This window comes from Populus trichocarpa, chromosome 15 (assembly GCF_000002775.5).
Source record: "Populus trichocarpa isolate Nisqually-1 chromosome 15, P.trichocarpa_v4.1, whole genome shotgun sequence".
NCBI lineage: Eukaryota > Viridiplantae > Streptophyta > Magnoliopsida > Malpighiales > Salicaceae > Populus > Populus trichocarpa.
Genome location: NC_037299.2, coordinates 9535412 through 9554056, shown reverse-complemented (window position 1 = coordinate 9554056; position 18645 = coordinate 9535412). Strand labels below are relative to the sequence as shown.

Below are 18645 nucleotides of genomic sequence, written 5' to 3'. Positions count from 1 at the left end.
CAGATTATGAAATTCAAACTCGTGACCGCTTGATCATTAAGGTTCTGATACTATGTTAAAGAATCAATTCAACCCAAAAGCTTAAACTGTTAGGTGAGGTCTCAAGATATAATTTAAATTATTCTCTAATAATAAGAGAATGTGAAAAAACTGAAACCGAAATGATATAAATATAAAACCTAAAATTTCATCATAAAACTAATCACTTTTAACTCATTATTTTTATCAGTTGTAAAATAATCATTTCTAGGTTTTATACTTATAACTTGTCAAATCCCCAAAGATGTAATCCATACATTTATCTTAATTAATTAGAATAAAAATAGAAATATTTTTGCTTTCTCATACTAGTAATCATTTTCTCTTTATCCTAAAAACCTTCTTTCTTTTAACTAATACTAATTATAGTGGTTATACCATTAGATTTGATGTCTTCTCGATCCAATTTATTTGGTGATTTTACTCCCTTTTGAAGTTCTTTTCTTTGTTATTTGTGTATCCTCTTGGTGGATTTATCACCTTGAGGTAAAGATTTATTCAAGATTTTGATGTCTTTAAAAGATAATATGATGATTAATTATTGTCAACCTGTTGATCGATTGTTGATTTCTTGATCAATATATTATATGTTTTTTTGTTTCTTCATTCCAACAAGGAGAAACTACAATTAGAAATTTAATTTTAAACGGAGTCATGTAACAATCTCACTAATTAAACAAGTTCTTAACTTGATCTTTAAGAAGGAAAAAAAGATAACGCCAAAAACACAAACTAGAGAAGAACATAAAAGAATAAAAGCAATAAAATAAAGCTTGTAAATAAAAGAAATAAATCATGATAAGAAAAAAAAACAGAAGCAATATATTATGGAAAAATATGAATAAATTATGTATATAGGGTTGACCATCATTTAAATTGTTGAATGTCCTATTTATTTTGTTATAAAGACATGATTTCATCTTTTATCAAGGTTAAAAAGATGCTGATGATTTTTGATCAATTTTTCATTTTCATCACTGAGTTTGGTGACTTCTATTATGGTTGATGTTTATAAAATTCATTGTCATAAGGCTTTTTACACCTAAAGGTCTTGAATTTTTGTTAAGTGCTAATTTGTTCAGCCTTGGCCTTCAAGTATTTTCTTTTAGATAAAATTATATGATAAGTGAGGCACCTATATATTTCACATAAAATGTTTTTCATAATCTTCTAGCCAAGTCAATCAATGTTACTTTTAGTTTTATTATATAAAAGTACTCATGAAAATGAGCTTCCATCTTTTATTAACTATTGATGAAGTTAATAAGAAGTACAAAGAACCAATAAAATACAATTTTGGTTAATGGTGAACCAAATAGTCTTAGTTTTACAAAGGAATTGACAACACCATCACCATATTGATCAAGGAACTTGGTGATGTGTTCCCCTATTAATTTGTTATATTTTATAGAAACTATTTAAACTCAACCATCTTGATTCATGTAAGGATTATATATAGCCTATCAATCCATTCAAAATATAAATGATTATATGAATGATTGTATATGGATCTAGTTGTACATCCAACTCTAACCCTATCTCTTTCAAGTATTGGGCTAACTTAACCCTATTAGTTTTTTTCCTTGTTTGCTGATCGATAATAGGTGCTCAGATGCGTGAGGACACTAAGATTGTTTTTTCAAGAATAGTCTTTTGCTATTGTAGGGAATTAGATGGTGAACATTCATCATGTGACATGTTTATTGCATGTTATTCCATTGATAACTGTGTTGGTGAATTGTTTATCGACTCTTTATGTCTAGAGAATGGCATCTATCAATTGTGTGGATTGACTAAAAATAAGTTATTATGACTATATTTTTTCCAATTTATTTTCCAGGCATAATGACTAATCTAAAACTTATCCCATCGGGCGTGCCACTCTATTTATATAATAGACAACCAAATAACCAATCATCATTAACTTGTCGATCGATTATTTATTAATATATAATTTTTTACTCATTTTTTTTCTTCCAACCAGAAAAAACTATAATTTTAATCTGAGTTATGAGTAGAGGCATATAGTAGCCTCACTAGTCAAATGAAATGTTAATTCTTAACTTGATTTCTAATTGGTTAAGAAGGAAAAAGATAACGCTAAAAAACAAACTACAAAAGAACATAAAAGAAAATGAAAGCAATAAAAAAGGCTTGTAAGTAAAACAAATAAGCTGCAATAATCAAAATAAATAAATAAATAGTAGAAAGTGCAAATAAATTATGTTTACGGGGCTGATTATTAATTTTACGTTGTTGAATGATCTATTTATATTATTATAGAGACAAATTTTATGTAAACATAAAATTGTAATCCTATTTAAACTATCTATAATTGATATGGGCTATATAATCTTAATTTTTATATAATTTATACTTCTTTATACATATCCTTTTGATAATCAAATGTATTTATATTAATCTATAATATCCATTAGTTATCTTGCTAAATATTTCTATTCTACATGGAACATGACCAATCGATTATTAAATTCTAATAATCTTCTTGATTGACGATCGGCTTTACCCTTCTTTAGTGGTGAATGACCGACTTCAAATTTCTTAATTGTTTTGCTTAAAAAATAATAATTAACAATTATTGTTCTTAATCACATGACATGTGAATGATTTTTTTTTATATAAACAGCTTGTAATCGAGATTGTTTTCGCAAGGATGACAAAATTACTTGTCTCTATCAATATAGGGCGAGGACGGGGAGGTATAGTCCATCCCATTTCCATCATTATTGTTCAAGTAAAGGTGAATAGCGAGAGAAAGATTTTTGAAGATAGCTTTGGATTACTGAAAAATAAAAGTTTTCCTTTCTATAGTATTATAGTTTCAAGCCTAATTATAATTTATCTTGTATAAAATCTTCTTTGTATGCTTTTAATGAGCATATAGTTAGCCAAACCGGAAAAAACCGAGTCAAAATCGAGCTAAAACGAAAAAACCGAGTCAAACCGGTTAGAACTGGTTTTTGTCAAAAAACCGAACAGAACCGAAACCGGTCGGTTTGAACCGGTTTCGTTTTTTTTGCAAAAAAAATCGGTTTGGTTATTTTTTTTTGATAAAAACTAAACCGAACCGAAAATGATTATCCTTATTTGAGATAGTAGTAGGATTGTTTTTTAAAATATTTTTTTTATTTAAAAATATATTAAAATAATATATTTTTTATTTTAAAAAATATATTTTTTAATATTATCACGTTGAAATGATTCAAAAACACTAAAATAAATTAATTTGAAGTAATAAAATAATTTAAAATTTTTAAAAATTCTGATTGAAAGGCCCAAGATATTTTATACTCTTCGTCAAATCACTTGTTTTAAAATTAATAAAAAAGATAAAAATTGAATTGTATAAAAAAAAAATATTCAGGAGAAATTCTTTTTAGTAAAATCATATGATGTGATTCTAAAATTGTGCGGATAAAATCTTGAAAGATTAGGAAAAAAATTTGAAAAGAATAATATACTCTATTATTCAAAATTGAAAAAAAGAAAAGAAAAGAAAAGAAAAAGAAAGGACATAATAACGCTGTTTGGCACTTTTGCTTTTGTCTTGTAGTGGAGAGTGAAAATCTAAGAGAGACCATAGTATCCATGAACGTATGACAGGACAAGAGACGAAGTGGGGCTACTTTAAGATTTGCTAAGATCTCAAGAAATGAAATCTTCAGAATCTCACGAACATTTTCTGCTTTAAAGAAAGAGGGGAACATGGCAATATCTCCCTCAAATCTTCCCCCTTTTCATTTTCATATAAATCCACCCACAAACTTTGAAACCTCACTACTTTTAAACTTTGACATATAGTAGTTCTGCATTGCAAGAAAGCCATTACCAACCAAAGACCCCGTCAAAAGATACGCCACACACACACACATATATTTTCTGGTGATATGGCAACGGCCGGCGAGATCTTAAGGAGAAGTTTGACGGAAGAAGTTGGATTTTCTAAAGGGTCTGTTTCTGGTTCAGAGGAGTTGCATGTTCTTGCTGTAGATGATAGCTTTGTAGACAGGAAGGTTATAGAGAGGTTGCTTAAGATATCATCTTGTAAAGGTGATCCTTTTTTTATTTTGAGGTTTTAATTAATGGTCTTTGTTTTTTGTGTTTTTGAAACTGATTGGGATTTTTGGATATTTGCAGTGACTGTTGTAGAGAGTGGGAGTAGAGCTTTGCAGTATCTTGGATTGGATGGAGAGAAGAGCTCTGTTGGGTTCAATGTAAGGAAAAAAGAGTAACTTTATTGGATCTCTGTTTCTTTGCTGAGAAATTAAGTGGTGCTGACGGTTTATTATTGCTTAATCGTTGTGATTATAGGATTTGAAAATCAATCTCATCATGACCGATTACTCCATGCCGGGGATGACAGGATATGAGCTGCTTAAAAAGATTAAGGTCCGTGCGATCCTCTTACTTTCTTCACATACCTTTTTTGTTCAATCTTTATTTTGTTGCTAGAATGCATAAGATGAGAAATGAAAATTAATTTATTGAATTGTATGTTGATGGGGTTTTGGAAATTTGTTTTTTTAGCAGGAATCATCAGCTTTCAGAGAGATTCCTGTAGTGATCATGTCATCTGAGAACATCTTGGCTCGTATTGATAGGTATCCTCCTCTCTGGCTTAATCTTTCTTTTTCTGTGGGTTGGGTGGAAAGATGAATTTTTCATCTTGTTTAATGTTTTGGAGTTCTCTGTCAATTGATGAACTTTGAGTTAGAAAAGGAAATAAATTTGTTAAATATTATGATAACTAACAATTCGAAGAGCAAGTCTGGACGAATATCTTAGATTTCGATCCGTGTCGAGTAGGATACAGTTCTTTGTACAACTCTGCCCAAGTATAATTCTGTGGAAATGAAGGGCTAATTTGATGTAATTACTGATTACTTAAGCGCTGTTAAATTCTCTGATTCATTGTTTATCAGCAGCATATTTTGGTGTATCAAAATCTGATAATATTTTCAGTCTGCCTGTATTTTTTTAAGATGTCTCTGTTTTCAACCAGAGACCAGTTCCATGCATTTTGAATTATAGAATATCAAAATTGTATATGGGGTGAGCTTGCTCGACAAGTTGATCTCTGCGATGAGATTTTCTTTTCCTTTTTTTTTTTTTGTTTTATCAAGATTGTATCAGAAATGAACATTGATGCTAACTGCTTATTATTAAATGGCTCAGGTGTTTAGAAGAAGGGGCAGAAGAATACATACTTAAGCCAGTGAAATTGTCAGATGTGAAACGAATTAAAGATGTTATAATGGGAGGCGATGGAGAGCAAAAGAAAAGGAGAAGTGTTAGGAAGAGAGGAAGGGAAGATTGTTTCTATTCATTATCACAACCACAGCTTGTACAATCATCCTCGTCCCCTGCTTTTGATTTTCTGCCGTCCGAACTTCAGTCTTCATCACCATTTTCTACTTTGAGTTTGTCAAAGAGGCCTAAATTGCTAACCAGAGACTAATTCTGCAGTCACATGGATTGGAGTGGCAATTTTGTTAGGTCTTGCTTATACTCAATAGCACACCCTGCTTCGGACAGGAGATCACTTTCCCATGTTTTGCTCATACTTGGCTGACTTAACCTGACATGAAGAATTGATTAGCACATGAAGAAGCAAGTGTAGGGAAACCGTGAAAGGGATTTGAAGAACACATTAAGAAATTCTTTTGTTGATATTCTTTAGAAGATGGCATTTTGTGTGAAATTGCTATTGCTAGAGGGATTGCACCACAATCGTGCAATCGATTATTGTAGCCTGGCCATCTGAATGGGTGCCGTTGTTTTACTAATTTTGGTCTTCATCAATGCTCGGGCTTGCTTTCTGATAGGCCTACACATTAATAAACACTTAAGCACATATTTGTTATGATTAATTGTATGGAAAGATGAAATCTCGTTGGGATCGTTTAAATCACAACTCTTCAAATGTTTGCGTTGCCTGGTTATCTCTTGCTCCTTCTGTGTCTGCCAATTATCGTCTGTTGTCTCTCCTTCTGCTAGGCCTGGTAAAACAACGAGTTCGTGTATTATAATTTAAGGAGATAGCATATGTTCCCGATATAAGCATGGGCGATGAAGCCGAAACCCGTCTCTACTTTCTCATTTTTTAAGATTTCTGCTGGATTAACCAGTCTTGATCGAGCTTGCATGTCAAAAGTCTAGGCAAGGCAAGTTGCTAATGCCTTCAGAAACCATTAAAGAAAAGGGGCTACTATTATACTCTTGGATGGAGCAATACAACCAATAGCTTGATCCAACACTATCTAGCCTAGTCCCACTCAAATTCTTGTCGGTTGTTTCTACACCCTTTTTTGCATCTCTTGGGAAACTTTCTACGCACCGGAAGGTTTCACTTTTTTATCATACAGCTATGTGACAGAGGCTTCAGTCCCCAAAGAAGACCAAAACAACCATGGTCCACACACTCTTATCTAATTTGGACGGAGTTCCCCAGCTACTTGAATGTCCAGTCTCTTAACTATGCTAGGTGCCCACTATGATTCGACAAATCTGGCAGCATTGAAGACTTTGTTTTCACTCTCGCGAGCCCACACACACGCCTTCAACCTTGAAATTTAATAAATATATTGCTACAAGGATTAACAGGTTTGGTTTCATTCATTGCAGAGTATATCAATTTGCTATCTCTTTTAATTTATTTCAGCTACCAAACGATCATAAGAACGCGACCATCCATCGTCCAAGAAAAGGGTGCAAAGCTTTCAAATCATCCCGCAAACCATGAACTGGATGGTAGGCCTCAGTTACCGACCAGCCTGCCATTCTTAATGTCTTGTCCCTCTACCAGAATTAAGGCCTCCTTGGGATTGTGCAGCTTGTGTTGGCTTGGACATGTAACATGCGTACAAAGGGGGTCCCAAGACAAGTGAATGAGAGACAGTCCCATCTGGCTCCGAGGCAGCTTGTGCTGGCTTAGAAACGTGCTCCTTCCAATACAGAAATGTCTTTTGTTTGCCCTAGTTTTCTTTGGCAGGTGGGTGCCTTGCAAATTAATGTTTTTCTTAATTACCATTTTTTTTTGTTAATGCACAGGACAATGCAAACCCTGCAACTATTTTAATCTTAAAATATTGCCATTAGAGACCTTGCATCCGAGCTCAACATTTTCTATTTTTTGCAAAGAAAGTAGCGCGTCTCGATAACAAAAGCAGCTCAAGGATATAGCAACAAAATGCCAATACAAGTGACATTGTTATGTCAAGATACAAGACTCCATTTGGCACTAGCATGACTTCATCATCATCGTTGATCACAATGGAACTCATGCAGGACGGCTAAAATGTCAAGCCAGCCTTATTCACAACAAAATCATGCGACCTTAGAACAAGAGCCATTGTTTGCACATAAACAATTTCATCATCAGGACAAGGGCAGTTAAGTACATATAATAAGACAAACCCAGGATGAGTAAACAAAGCTGCTAACAACAACTACCTTCATTGAAGCTGTCAGAAATAACACAATGCAGAAGACAGGAAATTGCTCAAAAGCCGCTGATAGCCACAATGAACTAAAACAACCAAGATTCTCTCCCTTTCTCTGCATCCTTGTCCCTGGTTCACGTCGGAATGATGGTCCAGCCGCGGTTCCATCCATGTCTCATTTTCTTACTGTTTTTCTCCCCTCCCCTTTCTCATTCTTATTGTAAACAAAACTCCTCACAGAAGACAGAAATTTCTCCTGCATTTGATTCTTCACCTGCAAGTTCAATGATAAGATCTGCAAGTTATGAAGCAGTCTCTCCCGATCATGATAGGGAGAGACTGATGCCTCAACTCTTGGGACCTCCTGCCCGGAAACAGGCAATGGAGGAGTCCTCATCGTCAAATGGAAAAGTTGTGGCAGCCATTGTTGTCACAGCTGCAATCACTCTGGCCATTGCTGTGATCTTCTTCTTTATCTACTTGAAATTTGCCAAAAAGCGGGAAAAAGTTATGGCAACTAGTGACGAGCTCAAAAAAGTTAGCAGAAAAGTGAAAAAGTTTACCTTCGATGAAAATGGGCAGGGTTTGCTTTATGTAAAAAGTTTTGACAGGAAACCCAAAAACACTTTCTCAAAGGTTACGCTGAACCCTAGCTATGAAGAAGAAGGGGAAGAAAAGAGGGTGGATGTGATAGTAGAGCAATTAAAAAAGTATGAGCCACAGGAAGTTTTGCTTTCATCTTATGGAATTGGTCATGGGAAAGTAACAGAACCAGTTTTGCGAAATGGAGAACCTACAGCATCAGTTACAGAAATGGAAAGTCCAAAATTACCTCCTCTACAATCCCCTCCAAGAAAGAAAATCCCACCACCACCTCCGCCGCCGCCGCCGCCTCCTCCTCATCCACCACCGCCTCCTCCGCCTCCGCCTCCGCCTCCGCCTACATCAACAAAACCACCACTTATAACAAAGAAAAATCCTGCATCACCACCCCCACCACCTAAAATAGGCGGTTTAATCTCATTACTGAAACCTCCACCAGTTCCAAGAGGGAAATTAAATAGCAAGAGCAGGGAATGGGCTCCAACAGAGGGAAGCTTGAGAGGGACTAGCAGTGGGCATACAAAACTAAAGCCACTGCACTGGGATAAAGTAACAGCCGATGTTGATCATTCAGTGGTTTGGGATGAGATTAATAATGGCTCTCTCAGGTTTCCCTCTGAATTTTAAAATATTAGTTTTTCTTTTCGGAGCACATTGCATTTCTTAGGTTGATATTTCTCTGATCCATCATTTTCCCATTTTTCTGTCAGATTTGATGACGACCTAATAGAAACATTGTTTGGATATACAACTGCCAATAACAAAATCCTTCTCAGAAATGAAGTTTCATCAAGTAGAAGCAGCTCCAACCCTACCCCAGCTACTCAAGTTTTCATCCTTGAACCAAGGAAGTCTCAAAACACAGCAATTGTACTAAAATCTTTAGCAATTTCTCGCAAAGAAATTCTTGATGCTCTTCTCGAGGGTCATGGACTTAATACAGATGTCCTCGAAAAGCTTACCAGAATTTCCCCGACTCAAGAAGAAGCAGTCAAAATCACCCAATACAGGGGCAACCCATCTAAACTTGCAGATGCTGAATCTTTCCTTCACCACATCCTGAAGGCTATTCCTTCGGCATTCATCCGTATCAATGCAATGCTTTTCAGATCAAATTATGATTCAGAAATTCTTCATCTAAAGGAGTCCTTACAAACACTTGAATCGGGGTGCAAAGAGCTACGAACCCGTGGCCTCTTCTTAAAACTTCTTGAAGCCATTCTCAAGGCTGGCAACAGGATGAATGCTGGAACATCCAGAGGCAATGCACAAGGTTTCAACCTTACTGCTCTTAGAAAGCTTTCCGATGTTAAAAGCACAGACGGGAAGACTACTCTACTTCACTTTGTTGTAGAACAAGTAGTTCGATCAGAAGGTAGACGTCGTGTACTTAATCGGAACCATAGTATGGAAAGAAGTGACAGTCAAAGAAGGATAAACAGTGATTTGAATTCAGACACATTGACGGAAGAGAGAAACAAAGAGTACCTGTTGTTGGGACTACCAGCATTGAGGGACATGATTGCTGAATTCTCCAACGTTAAAAGAGCAGCCGCAATAGAATTTGACAGTTTCGTCAACACATGCTCCTCTCTCACAGCTCGTGTCACAGAAACTCAGCAACTCGTGGTAAACTTTGGCAATAGTGAGGCTGGTGGGTTTTTGATGCAAATGAAAGGATTCTTGGAGGATTGCGAAGAGGAGCTTAAGGTGGTCAGAGATGAGCAAAAAAGGATTATGGAGGTTGTTAAGAGAACAACAGAGTATTACCAAGCAGGAGCATCAAAACAGAAAGAAGCAAATCTGCTTCAACTGTTTGTTATAGTGAAAGATTTTCTTGACATGGTTGATCGAGTCAGTGTAGACATATCCCAGAAGGTGCAGAAGAAAAATGTGGCAGCAAGAGCAGGATCATCATCACCACCTTCACCTCCATCAAGTAATCCAGTGAGATTTCCAGACTTCCGTTTACATCCTATGTCAGATATGTCAAGGGCAACATCTTGGAGTGAATCAGATGATGGTTTCTGAACAACAGGATTTGTTCACATCAGAACATTACATTCAGTTAAATCAAGGAGTTGGCTCCCACGGAAACAGAAGTACAAAAACATGATATTCACCAAGCTTTTACTGCATAGGTACAGCTGTCTGAGACTGAAAGGGTTACTCTGCCGGAGAGAGAAAGAAAAAGAAGAAAAGCGATCAACACAACACGAAAATCTTAGCCCCGTGAGACAAGAAACCGAGAGAAAAAGCCAAATGGACAGCAGAGCAAGCAATAAAAACCTCCGAACGTGGCATTTGCTGACCTATAAACGCAAATAGGCACAAAAATATATTTCTTAGTAATTGTTCTTCAAATTTCCAGCTCAACTACGTTCTTCTAAACTTTGTGTGCTCTGTGTTGATTATGATCATATAAATGGTCGTGTTACCTAAAGCAATTTTCTTGCAAAAGAAAAAATAAGGGACATAAAATTTAGTTCAGCTACATGCAGCAAGGATGGAGGATAAAGTAGCAATCAATGAGTAAAATAGAAAGAAATGTAAGAAGTTCAATCAAAACCCACGTTCTAAAAAGCTTCAAATTTAAAGCAAACAACCTGTAAAATAAATCAATTATAGAAAGAAATTCATTGAAGCAGAACTTGAGTGGCGGTGACAATGGCAGGGGCGGATCTAGAGATTCTTTCCAGCGGGTGCAATGTTTAATACGATCCCAGGAAAATTCTACAGTCTACTGCAATAACTTTCCATTGATACTCTGATCACTCTCTAAGAGTAGAAGAGAAAGCAAAAAACCAAGATAAAGTCATTGAACTTAATACTAATCAAAACTCCTTTCACACACCAAAAACCAAAGGAAAGTTTAATGGTCATTTTAAGCCAAGTAATTTTTTTTTTTTTTTAAGAAAAGCCTTATGGAAATCATTTTTACTCCAAGCAAGCAAGAAATAATGGGACCATTTCCAAACCCACCATCAAATAATGACAACCACACTTATTAATTAAAAATAATTATGCTTGCTTTGCTTATGATAAATCTAGGCATGGTGCTAGAACTTGAAGTTTCCAAGAACACAGACTTGTTGCTGAAGCTAACATTACCAAGGAGCCACTTGTGGCTATGATTTCTAAGATTAATATTCTCAAAGGCTTAGATGGATTTATTCAAAAGCTACTCAACATGTCTCCTATGATAAAACCTTATTCAAGATGTATACCATCTTTGGTCGGAAAAAAAGAAGATCATGCTTGGTGATTCACACACTACTAAATAGTTTGGGGTTGGAGATGTTCTTAAAACTCCCAAAAATTTAGTTTATGATTTTCTTTCAAGTAAGGGTAGTCTTAAACAAGTTATTGAGTTTGATCAATATATACTTTCAAATAAAGGTTTATTTTTGAAAAAAAAATCTGTGCTTATGATGGGATGTTTAATTTTAAAATTGAAATGAGTGAAAGTTCTACCTCTGCTAATATGGTTTCTTCTCTTTATACTCATATCATTAGGTTAAGAATAAGTTCTTTCCTGGTAATGTCTTGTAAGGTCAAATCAATCATAACCGTAAATAAACAAGTTTTCTATTTATTTTTGTTTTTATATATATATATATATATATATATATTACCATGTTCAATTTGTTATATTTTAAGGAATAAGGATTGATCTTTATCAACCATAAACATGTGAAATTAAGTTTTATATGCTCTTTAAGCAATTTAAACGAGCCAAGCATGAACCTAGCAAGTTTTAAATAAGCTGAGCTTGAGCCTTGATTATAAAATTGTGATTGGCATGAACTCTAAACGATAAATTGTGATTTTACGTGCATGGACTGAAAGGGGGAGGATGATGGGTTCAATCCATGACGACTCATTATGATTGATTAACTGAGAGAGGGATTATTACAGTGAAAATAGAAAGAAAAAAGAAGGAACAGAAGCTGTGAGGTGTCTCGTGCGGGAGTTACAGTAATACATTAAAATAATATTTTTTTTATTTTTTAAAATTTATTTTTAATATATTAGTATATCAAAACAATCCATTTTTTTTTATTTTTTTACAAAAAAAACTCTTTCAACTACAGATACAAACTGAAAAATGCTTTTAAAAGTGGAGTTCATGAGAGAAAAGATTGTTTACCCATAGATGAATATGGTTAGGTGCGTCCATATGCTTAACATGTAGTAGCGAGTTTGGATTTATAATTGATGTATTGCCTATCTTATGAGACACAAGGCACATTAATGTGAGCTGGTATATTTGTAAATCGGCGGACTTTGGAGGATCCTTTTGGTGTATTTGTAAATTGACAAGCTTTGTGAGATTCTTGTCACATAGGTCCCTATAATATTTGAACATTTCATTTTAGTCCCTTAATGCCAGGATATGTTTGCTGGTAGGTTCTTGATTTTGAACTTCTTTCATTGTTTGCTAAAAAGTAGGAAAACTTGCTACAGCGTGAGGGTTGGAAGCTGGTGTATGTTACTAATAATAATATCGTTTTTGCTCCTAGTTATTTAGACATAACATTGACCAGAGAAGAATCGAAGGGAGGGCTAAACAGGTGTCAATCAAGACCTAAACTTGTGCATTTTAGGGTAGTGTCCTTTCATTTTAGGGCTACACAGGTGTCAATCAAGCGAAAGGAGGTGAGGTTCCCAGTCCTTTTATTTTTCGTCTTGCTATTTACTAATCCAGATCAAAATAATATTGTTCACATGCTAACCTTGAGCAGAATGGTTAATTACCTCCTCAATGAGCGTGCACCTTTTTGTATTGATCACAGCAAACTACCGAAGCAGAAGCTGCTCACACCACAGTACGATATTATTCCACAACTAGCGGAAAATATACACTGATGAAATCCTCGTTCTCTTAGTCCTAGCAGGCTTTTCAAAAGCGCCTCACAAAAGAGTAGAACTATATTGTGAGATGGTTTGTTTAAAAACAAGGTTCCAACTATGCCTCCATGGTGATTGGTCAATCATCTCCTCCCTCCTTCCAATCCACTGATGAAACTATTTACACAAACAACACAGCACCATGCAAAGTTTTGGCAAAAAATCCGCAGAAAGTAGGTTAAGGAAGATACAGCAAATATGATCGAAGATAACATGTTGCCGGATAGATAGATACACGTTTCGACCAGCACGTCGTACCGCCAAAACCAAATTCAACAAAATAGAAATAAGCAAATTTGCCAAATGAAATCTGCATACACTGACATGTAATTTGTCCTGCCTATAAGAGGATATATCATCTAATTTAACAAAGGGCCCTTGACTATTCTTGTCTATGAACAAATAACAAGAATAGCCCAAGTCAAAATTCTCAAGTTGTTTATTATATTGAAATCATAATCAACTAAACAAAGGAAAACAAGCAGAAAAAAAAGTAGGCAGCACAAGCAAATCATTGGAAGCTTAAACTCTTCTACAGTATCCCTTACCTTTTTACCTGGAACATGAAACAAAGAGAGAGAATGTTTCCTGCTGCCAGTAGGATGAGGTGAAAAATGATTGAAAAAAATGCTCCATGTTCAACTTCTTGATCATCGTATCTGGGAAGGGGAACAGAGCAACCCTGAAGCATCTGCCCCAGCTACTGCAAGATCACACACAGTACACAGCTGCCCTTCCTGGCTTGGTACAAATCGGGAACCACAATATGGACAAGAGACGTCCTTTTGTCCTCGGTAAATTGGAACATAGGTTGCACCACATACCACAAATGGATTTCTGAAATCATAGTTCAGCTGAGCGGCATCCGTCATGCTCCTCTCTGCAGCTGCCAATACTTGCCTGGCAGCCCTTGCCTGGTTCTCATTCGGGGGGTTTGTCTCCAGTAGCCGCCTGGCAAAGTTAGCTGCTGTAGCAAGGTTCTTATTCTTGAAGCAAACAGTCATTGCATTTTGAAGAGCAAGCCTTAAGTGAGGAGCTTGAAGGTTGCAGTGGGTGAAGTACGCAGCAAGCTCTTGTTGGCGCACTGGATTGTCTTTCATCTCCCTCCTCTTAAGCTCCATTTGGAGACCCAAAACATACTCTTTGACTATAATAATCAACTCCTTGACTTCATCAACTTCCCTCCTCGAATCAACAACAATCAGAGGAATTGTGTGAAGAATGCCAAGGAAGAGTCTAAGTGCCTCAGTAAATTTCCCAGTTGTCGTGGCCTTGTAACCAGCCTTAAGCTTCTCTTCCAACTGAGAGAAATTGAACACCAGAGCTGGAGGACCCCTAACATTAGGGCTAGCAGACTCATTCCATCCCCGTTCAACAGCCAGTGATATCACTGGGGTAGATGAAAATGCACGAAGATAGGTATGGCTGCCTGAGTAAAGATCAAGAAACATGGACTTTAATGGGACAAAGTTTTTAATTCCAAGTTGTCTGTTGAGTAGTCGCATAGCCGTATCAAAATTGCCAGCTGCGGCATGTTCAGCAGCGAGTGAAGATCTCTGAATCCAAATCTGACTTACAGGCATACCAGGAGTTGGAGCCACAAAAACTGATGAGCGGGCACTGACAGAAGCCCTTGGTGTGTCTGCCTCGGGAGGTAGCTCCAGATCTTCAAGGTCCCATCCTCCCTCCTCTTCATTTTCTTCAGCTGCTTCCCCATCCTCCAAAATTGCTGAGACATCCCCATTTTGCAAACCATCCACATCAACCATGTCCAGTTCCTCACCCCAGTCACCATCAGCAGCTTCTTCGTCCTCATCAGCACCACCTCTGCCCATATTATCCAGCCCACCTTCAAATATACCTTTCATAACTCTCAGAAGTGGCCAATCACCACCGCACATAATAGGGGCTGGAGGCATCAGAAGGGATGGTGTTTTGCCCTCTGGCAAAGACGGAATATCATCTCCCAACTCAGCTGCTAGACGTTCCACAACATCCTCTAGGCCATGGACCTTAGCTGTGGCATAAGCAAGTGGCAAATGGCCAGCATTCTCCAGGATCTTAACACGTTCTCTGACATCACCCAAATACAAGGCATTGTGAAACTGACCCATGACATCATTTTTAACTTCAGCAATTCTAAGCATCTTAGAGAGCTTTTCCAAATTCCCAGTTACGAGATAAAGGAAAGATAACCTCTCAAAATTTTTTGTCCTCTGGTAGGCATATTCAACTATACCTGCATTCCCTTGGCGAAGAGCTTCAACCCCCAACCTATACCAGTGGTCTTTCTCATCAATTTCCTTTGCTGAAGCAACAGCAATCTGAATATTTCCACTCTCTAAAGCCAAATTAAACCTAGTTCTCTCATCTTTCACAAAATGCAGAGCGACTTCTGGGAACCCCTTCTGTTGCAAATAAGCAATCATTGCCTGACCACAAAGCTGGGAGTTCCTTATCATGCTCATAACATTTTCATATTTCTTCTTCAGCAGAGATAGTTTGAAGATGTATTCTGTTGCATCAATAACAATAGCCTTATTCTTCCCATCCCGATCCAAGCAAAAGATAGTATTTCCAGAAATCTTAGTAATATATATGGGGACATTGAGGGTTCTGATAATGCCACTATCTCCATTGGGCAGGCAGTATTTGATATGATTCAAAGTCGTGTAAATGAAAACACCATTATCATCCCAGGCTCCACTCTTTACACGAATTGTTTCGTGGAGAGTGCACTGGTGCACAAGCTTCTTGCTAGCAATGATAATGGCATGTTTGCTTAGCAAGGCAACACTTTCCATGTCATTGGACCAAATAACATACTTGATAAAAGGTGTCTGCAGCTCCCCAAGAACAAGCCTCTGCTGGAGATCAAATATGACCACCCTATCCTCTGTCCTGCAAAGCAAGTTACCTGTGCCAGCATAGAATATAGCATCTGCAGAGATGGGAAGACTGCTCTTTTTGACAACTTCATTCTTGAGGTTCTTAACTAATACTTGATTGCTGCTCTTGTCAAGCACAGCAAACCTATTCCGAGCTACAAAGACAGCAGATCCACCAACACCTCTCTTTGCCTCTGGCACAGCATCACCCCTAGCAATGCTGTCTCTAGGGATGACGTACAGCTCGTAAGATCCTCCATCCACATCCGAACAGATAAGGACAGCATTTTCTGTAGGACTGTACGAAAGAGTTCTTGGACTTTGATTCAGGCTTGTAGTACCAGGTCGTCGAATGGGAATTACTTGTGTATCTCTTTGAGTTGAAAACTCAAAAAATCGTAAAAAGCGATCTTTGGCATAGAACAAAGAATCACCACTCACAGCAAAAGCAGGCCTTTCTCTCTCTAACTTAAAGACAATCATGCCACTGTCGTGACCTGCAGCCAGAAGATTCATCTCAGGATGGGATGCAAGGATCCAGAATCGGTCATGCTCTCGGCGGAAAGTTTGGACTCCAGTTCGTTTAGTTACATCCCAGACACGAATGCTTTTATCCTCTGAATTAGATACAATTATATCTTGTTTGGCATGGAACATAACACATGACACATTGTTCATGTGTCCTCTTAATGTGTCCACTTCCCAGGCCTTTGTGTCTGAAAACAAAACAAACAAAAAACTTCATATGATGAATTATCCCAGGCAACAAATGCACACAAAGAATAGGGGATGCCAGGGGGTCAAAATTTCAGCTCTCAAAAATAAAATATAACTACAAATCCTCAACCCAAAGACAGCAAGAGAACTACAAAGTAGTTTGACATAGATGCTTAATAACCATTTCATTGATGATAAATATCAATGCGAGCCAAAAATCAATAACAGGTAGTTAATGACTTACCATTCATGCGCCACAACTTCACTTGGCGATCATCTGCTCCTGAAACAATCAAAGGAAGTGTAGGGTGGAATGCAGCCCAGTTGACACCTCGGTCATGGCCTTCCAAAACATACTTAACAACTGCATCAACACCACCAAAAAGGTCACTGTTCATCTGAGTCAACCTCATGATGTCATCAGCAGGGGACACCGTCTTTTTTCTCAGAGCACCAATATCCCAAACACGAACAGTCTGATCTAGAGAAGCCGACACAACAAGGTCTTCTTTAGGGTGGAATGAGGCACACATCACATAATGATTGTGTCCTGTCAACACAGAAATGCAAGTACGAGACTGCCAGTTCCAAATGCGGATGGTCTGATCATCACTAGCACTCACAATCCATGGGTATTCATGATGAAACTGCACAGTGCGAATGTAATCAAGATGTCCAAGGAGCGTAAACAGACACCTATGCAATTTGTAGTTCCAGACTTTAATCTTGTAATCATCACCTGGCCATCAATTTACAGACATAAGCATCCTTTTTTAAAAAGCAAAGGAAAGCACAGCAATGTCTCTTTGTCATTGTAACCAGGACTGGGCGTTGATCCTACTTGAATGTCTGATGATAGGTTTTAAGACTATGATATCTACCCCCATTCAAATAAAATCAACATATATCATTGTGAGGTTGGGTAGGGAAGATGAAGGAAAACATTAATATAAATATCAATGCCCACTTAAGAAGAGTGATAACACAATTTTCTGAATCTAAAATCCAACATTATATTCTATCAGCACATAAGAATTACATCTTTCATCCAATCAAAATCCTAAATCTAGCACCTGGATCTTACTTCTGCCGGGAGGGGGGCAGTACTATCATTCCATCAAATCACAAGCAGATCTACTGTAAATTCAACCAAAACCAACAAGACAAACCTAATAGGACAAATGGTTACCAGAATCACTTAAAAACCACAATGTCATTGCATAAAATGAGGGAAAACAAGTACCTCCAGATACAAAAAGAGGCTGAGATTTGTGGAAATGAACACCACGAACAGGGCCATCATGCTCATCAAAGCGATCAATGAGAGTGCCCATACGATAGTCCCATAGCTGGATCACACCACTGTGAAGGCTAGCAAGGATCCATGGTCTCTTACTGTGGAAACTCAGCCCCTTCACTCTATTACTCTTGGTCTCAAACTTGGTCAACATCTTCAATCCAACAAAAACACTACAACTACACACATCAACAACAACAACAAATCACCAGCCAATCAATCAAAAAAATCACACGCCAATTGTCATCATCACACTCACTGAAACAATAGAAAAGAAAAACAAAAACCTAATCCCATCACTGTTCCATAAAATCAAACCAAAACAGATCTACAAGAATCTAAGATTCACTAAAACACAAAGAAATGAGAGATAATTAAGTTAGATCTGATTGGGAACCGGAGAGATCACATTAAGGGATCGAATTCTAATCCAAAAACCTAGAGAAATTAGATCCAATGGTTCGGATTAGAAAGAAATATTACCTTTAGATCTGATCAAAATAAACGGAAACGCATCTGCAATTTACAAAATAGTATTGGAATTTGAGTGAGACTGTAAATTTGTTTGTGTTTAAAAAAAAACAGAGAAAGCAAGAGAGCTAGATGGGGGAGAGAAATTTTTTCCTTTTCCTTTCCTTTTATTTATTTTTTTTGGGAGCGGGGCTCTCTCTTTATTATTATGGAACTTTAGATCTGGGTCTCGTCGAGGAGTTTAGTGCGTGTGTGA

At 37.0% G+C, this 18645-nt stretch overlaps 3 protein-coding genes across 4 annotated transcripts; 2 read left to right on the top strand and 1 right to left on the bottom strand.

The window, feature by feature from the left end:
- Nucleotides 1-3710: 3710 nt before the first annotated feature.
- LOC7462538 (two-component response regulator ARR5) lies at nucleotides 3711-5983 on the top strand. Of its 2 annotated transcripts, none has more exons than XM_002322109.4 (5): nucleotides 3711-4110; nucleotides 4198-4274; nucleotides 4372-4449; nucleotides 4588-4661; nucleotides 5236-5983. In XM_002322109.4, exons 1-5 carry the CDS (start codon nucleotides 3948-3950, stop codon nucleotides 5516-5518), a joined length of 675 nt encoding a protein of 224 aa, XP_002322145.3. In that variant the 5' UTR covers nucleotides 3711-3947; the 3' UTR covers nucleotides 5519-5983. The 2 variants fall into 2 exon arrangements, with proteins under 2 accessions (XP_002322145.3, XP_002322144.2); XM_002322108.4 differs by having other exon boundaries at nucleotides 3715-4110; nucleotides 4591-4661.
- Nucleotides 5984-6120: 137 nt separating this feature from the next.
- Nucleotides 6121-10552, top strand: LOC7474868 (formin-like protein 4). Its single transcript, XM_002322107.4, has 2 exons — nucleotides 6121-8713; nucleotides 8816-10552. Exons 1-2 carry the CDS (start codon nucleotides 7647-7649, stop codon nucleotides 10134-10136), a joined length of 2388 nt encoding a protein of 795 aa, XP_002322143.4. The 5' UTR covers nucleotides 6121-7646; the 3' UTR covers nucleotides 10137-10552.
- A 2663-nt stretch (nucleotides 10553-13215) lies between these two features.
- LOC7462537 (coatomer subunit alpha-1) lies at nucleotides 13216-18645 on the bottom strand. Its single transcript, XM_002321522.4, has 4 exons — nucleotides 18402-18645; nucleotides 17865-18097; nucleotides 16866-17360; nucleotides 13216-16620 (listed from the first exon to the last, which is right to left on the bottom strand). The coding sequence occupies exons 2-4, from the start codon at nucleotides 18070-18072 to the stop codon at nucleotides 13667-13669; spliced, it is 3657 nt and encodes a 1218-aa protein (XP_002321558.3). The 5' UTR covers nucleotides 18073-18097; nucleotides 18402-18645; the 3' UTR covers nucleotides 13216-13666.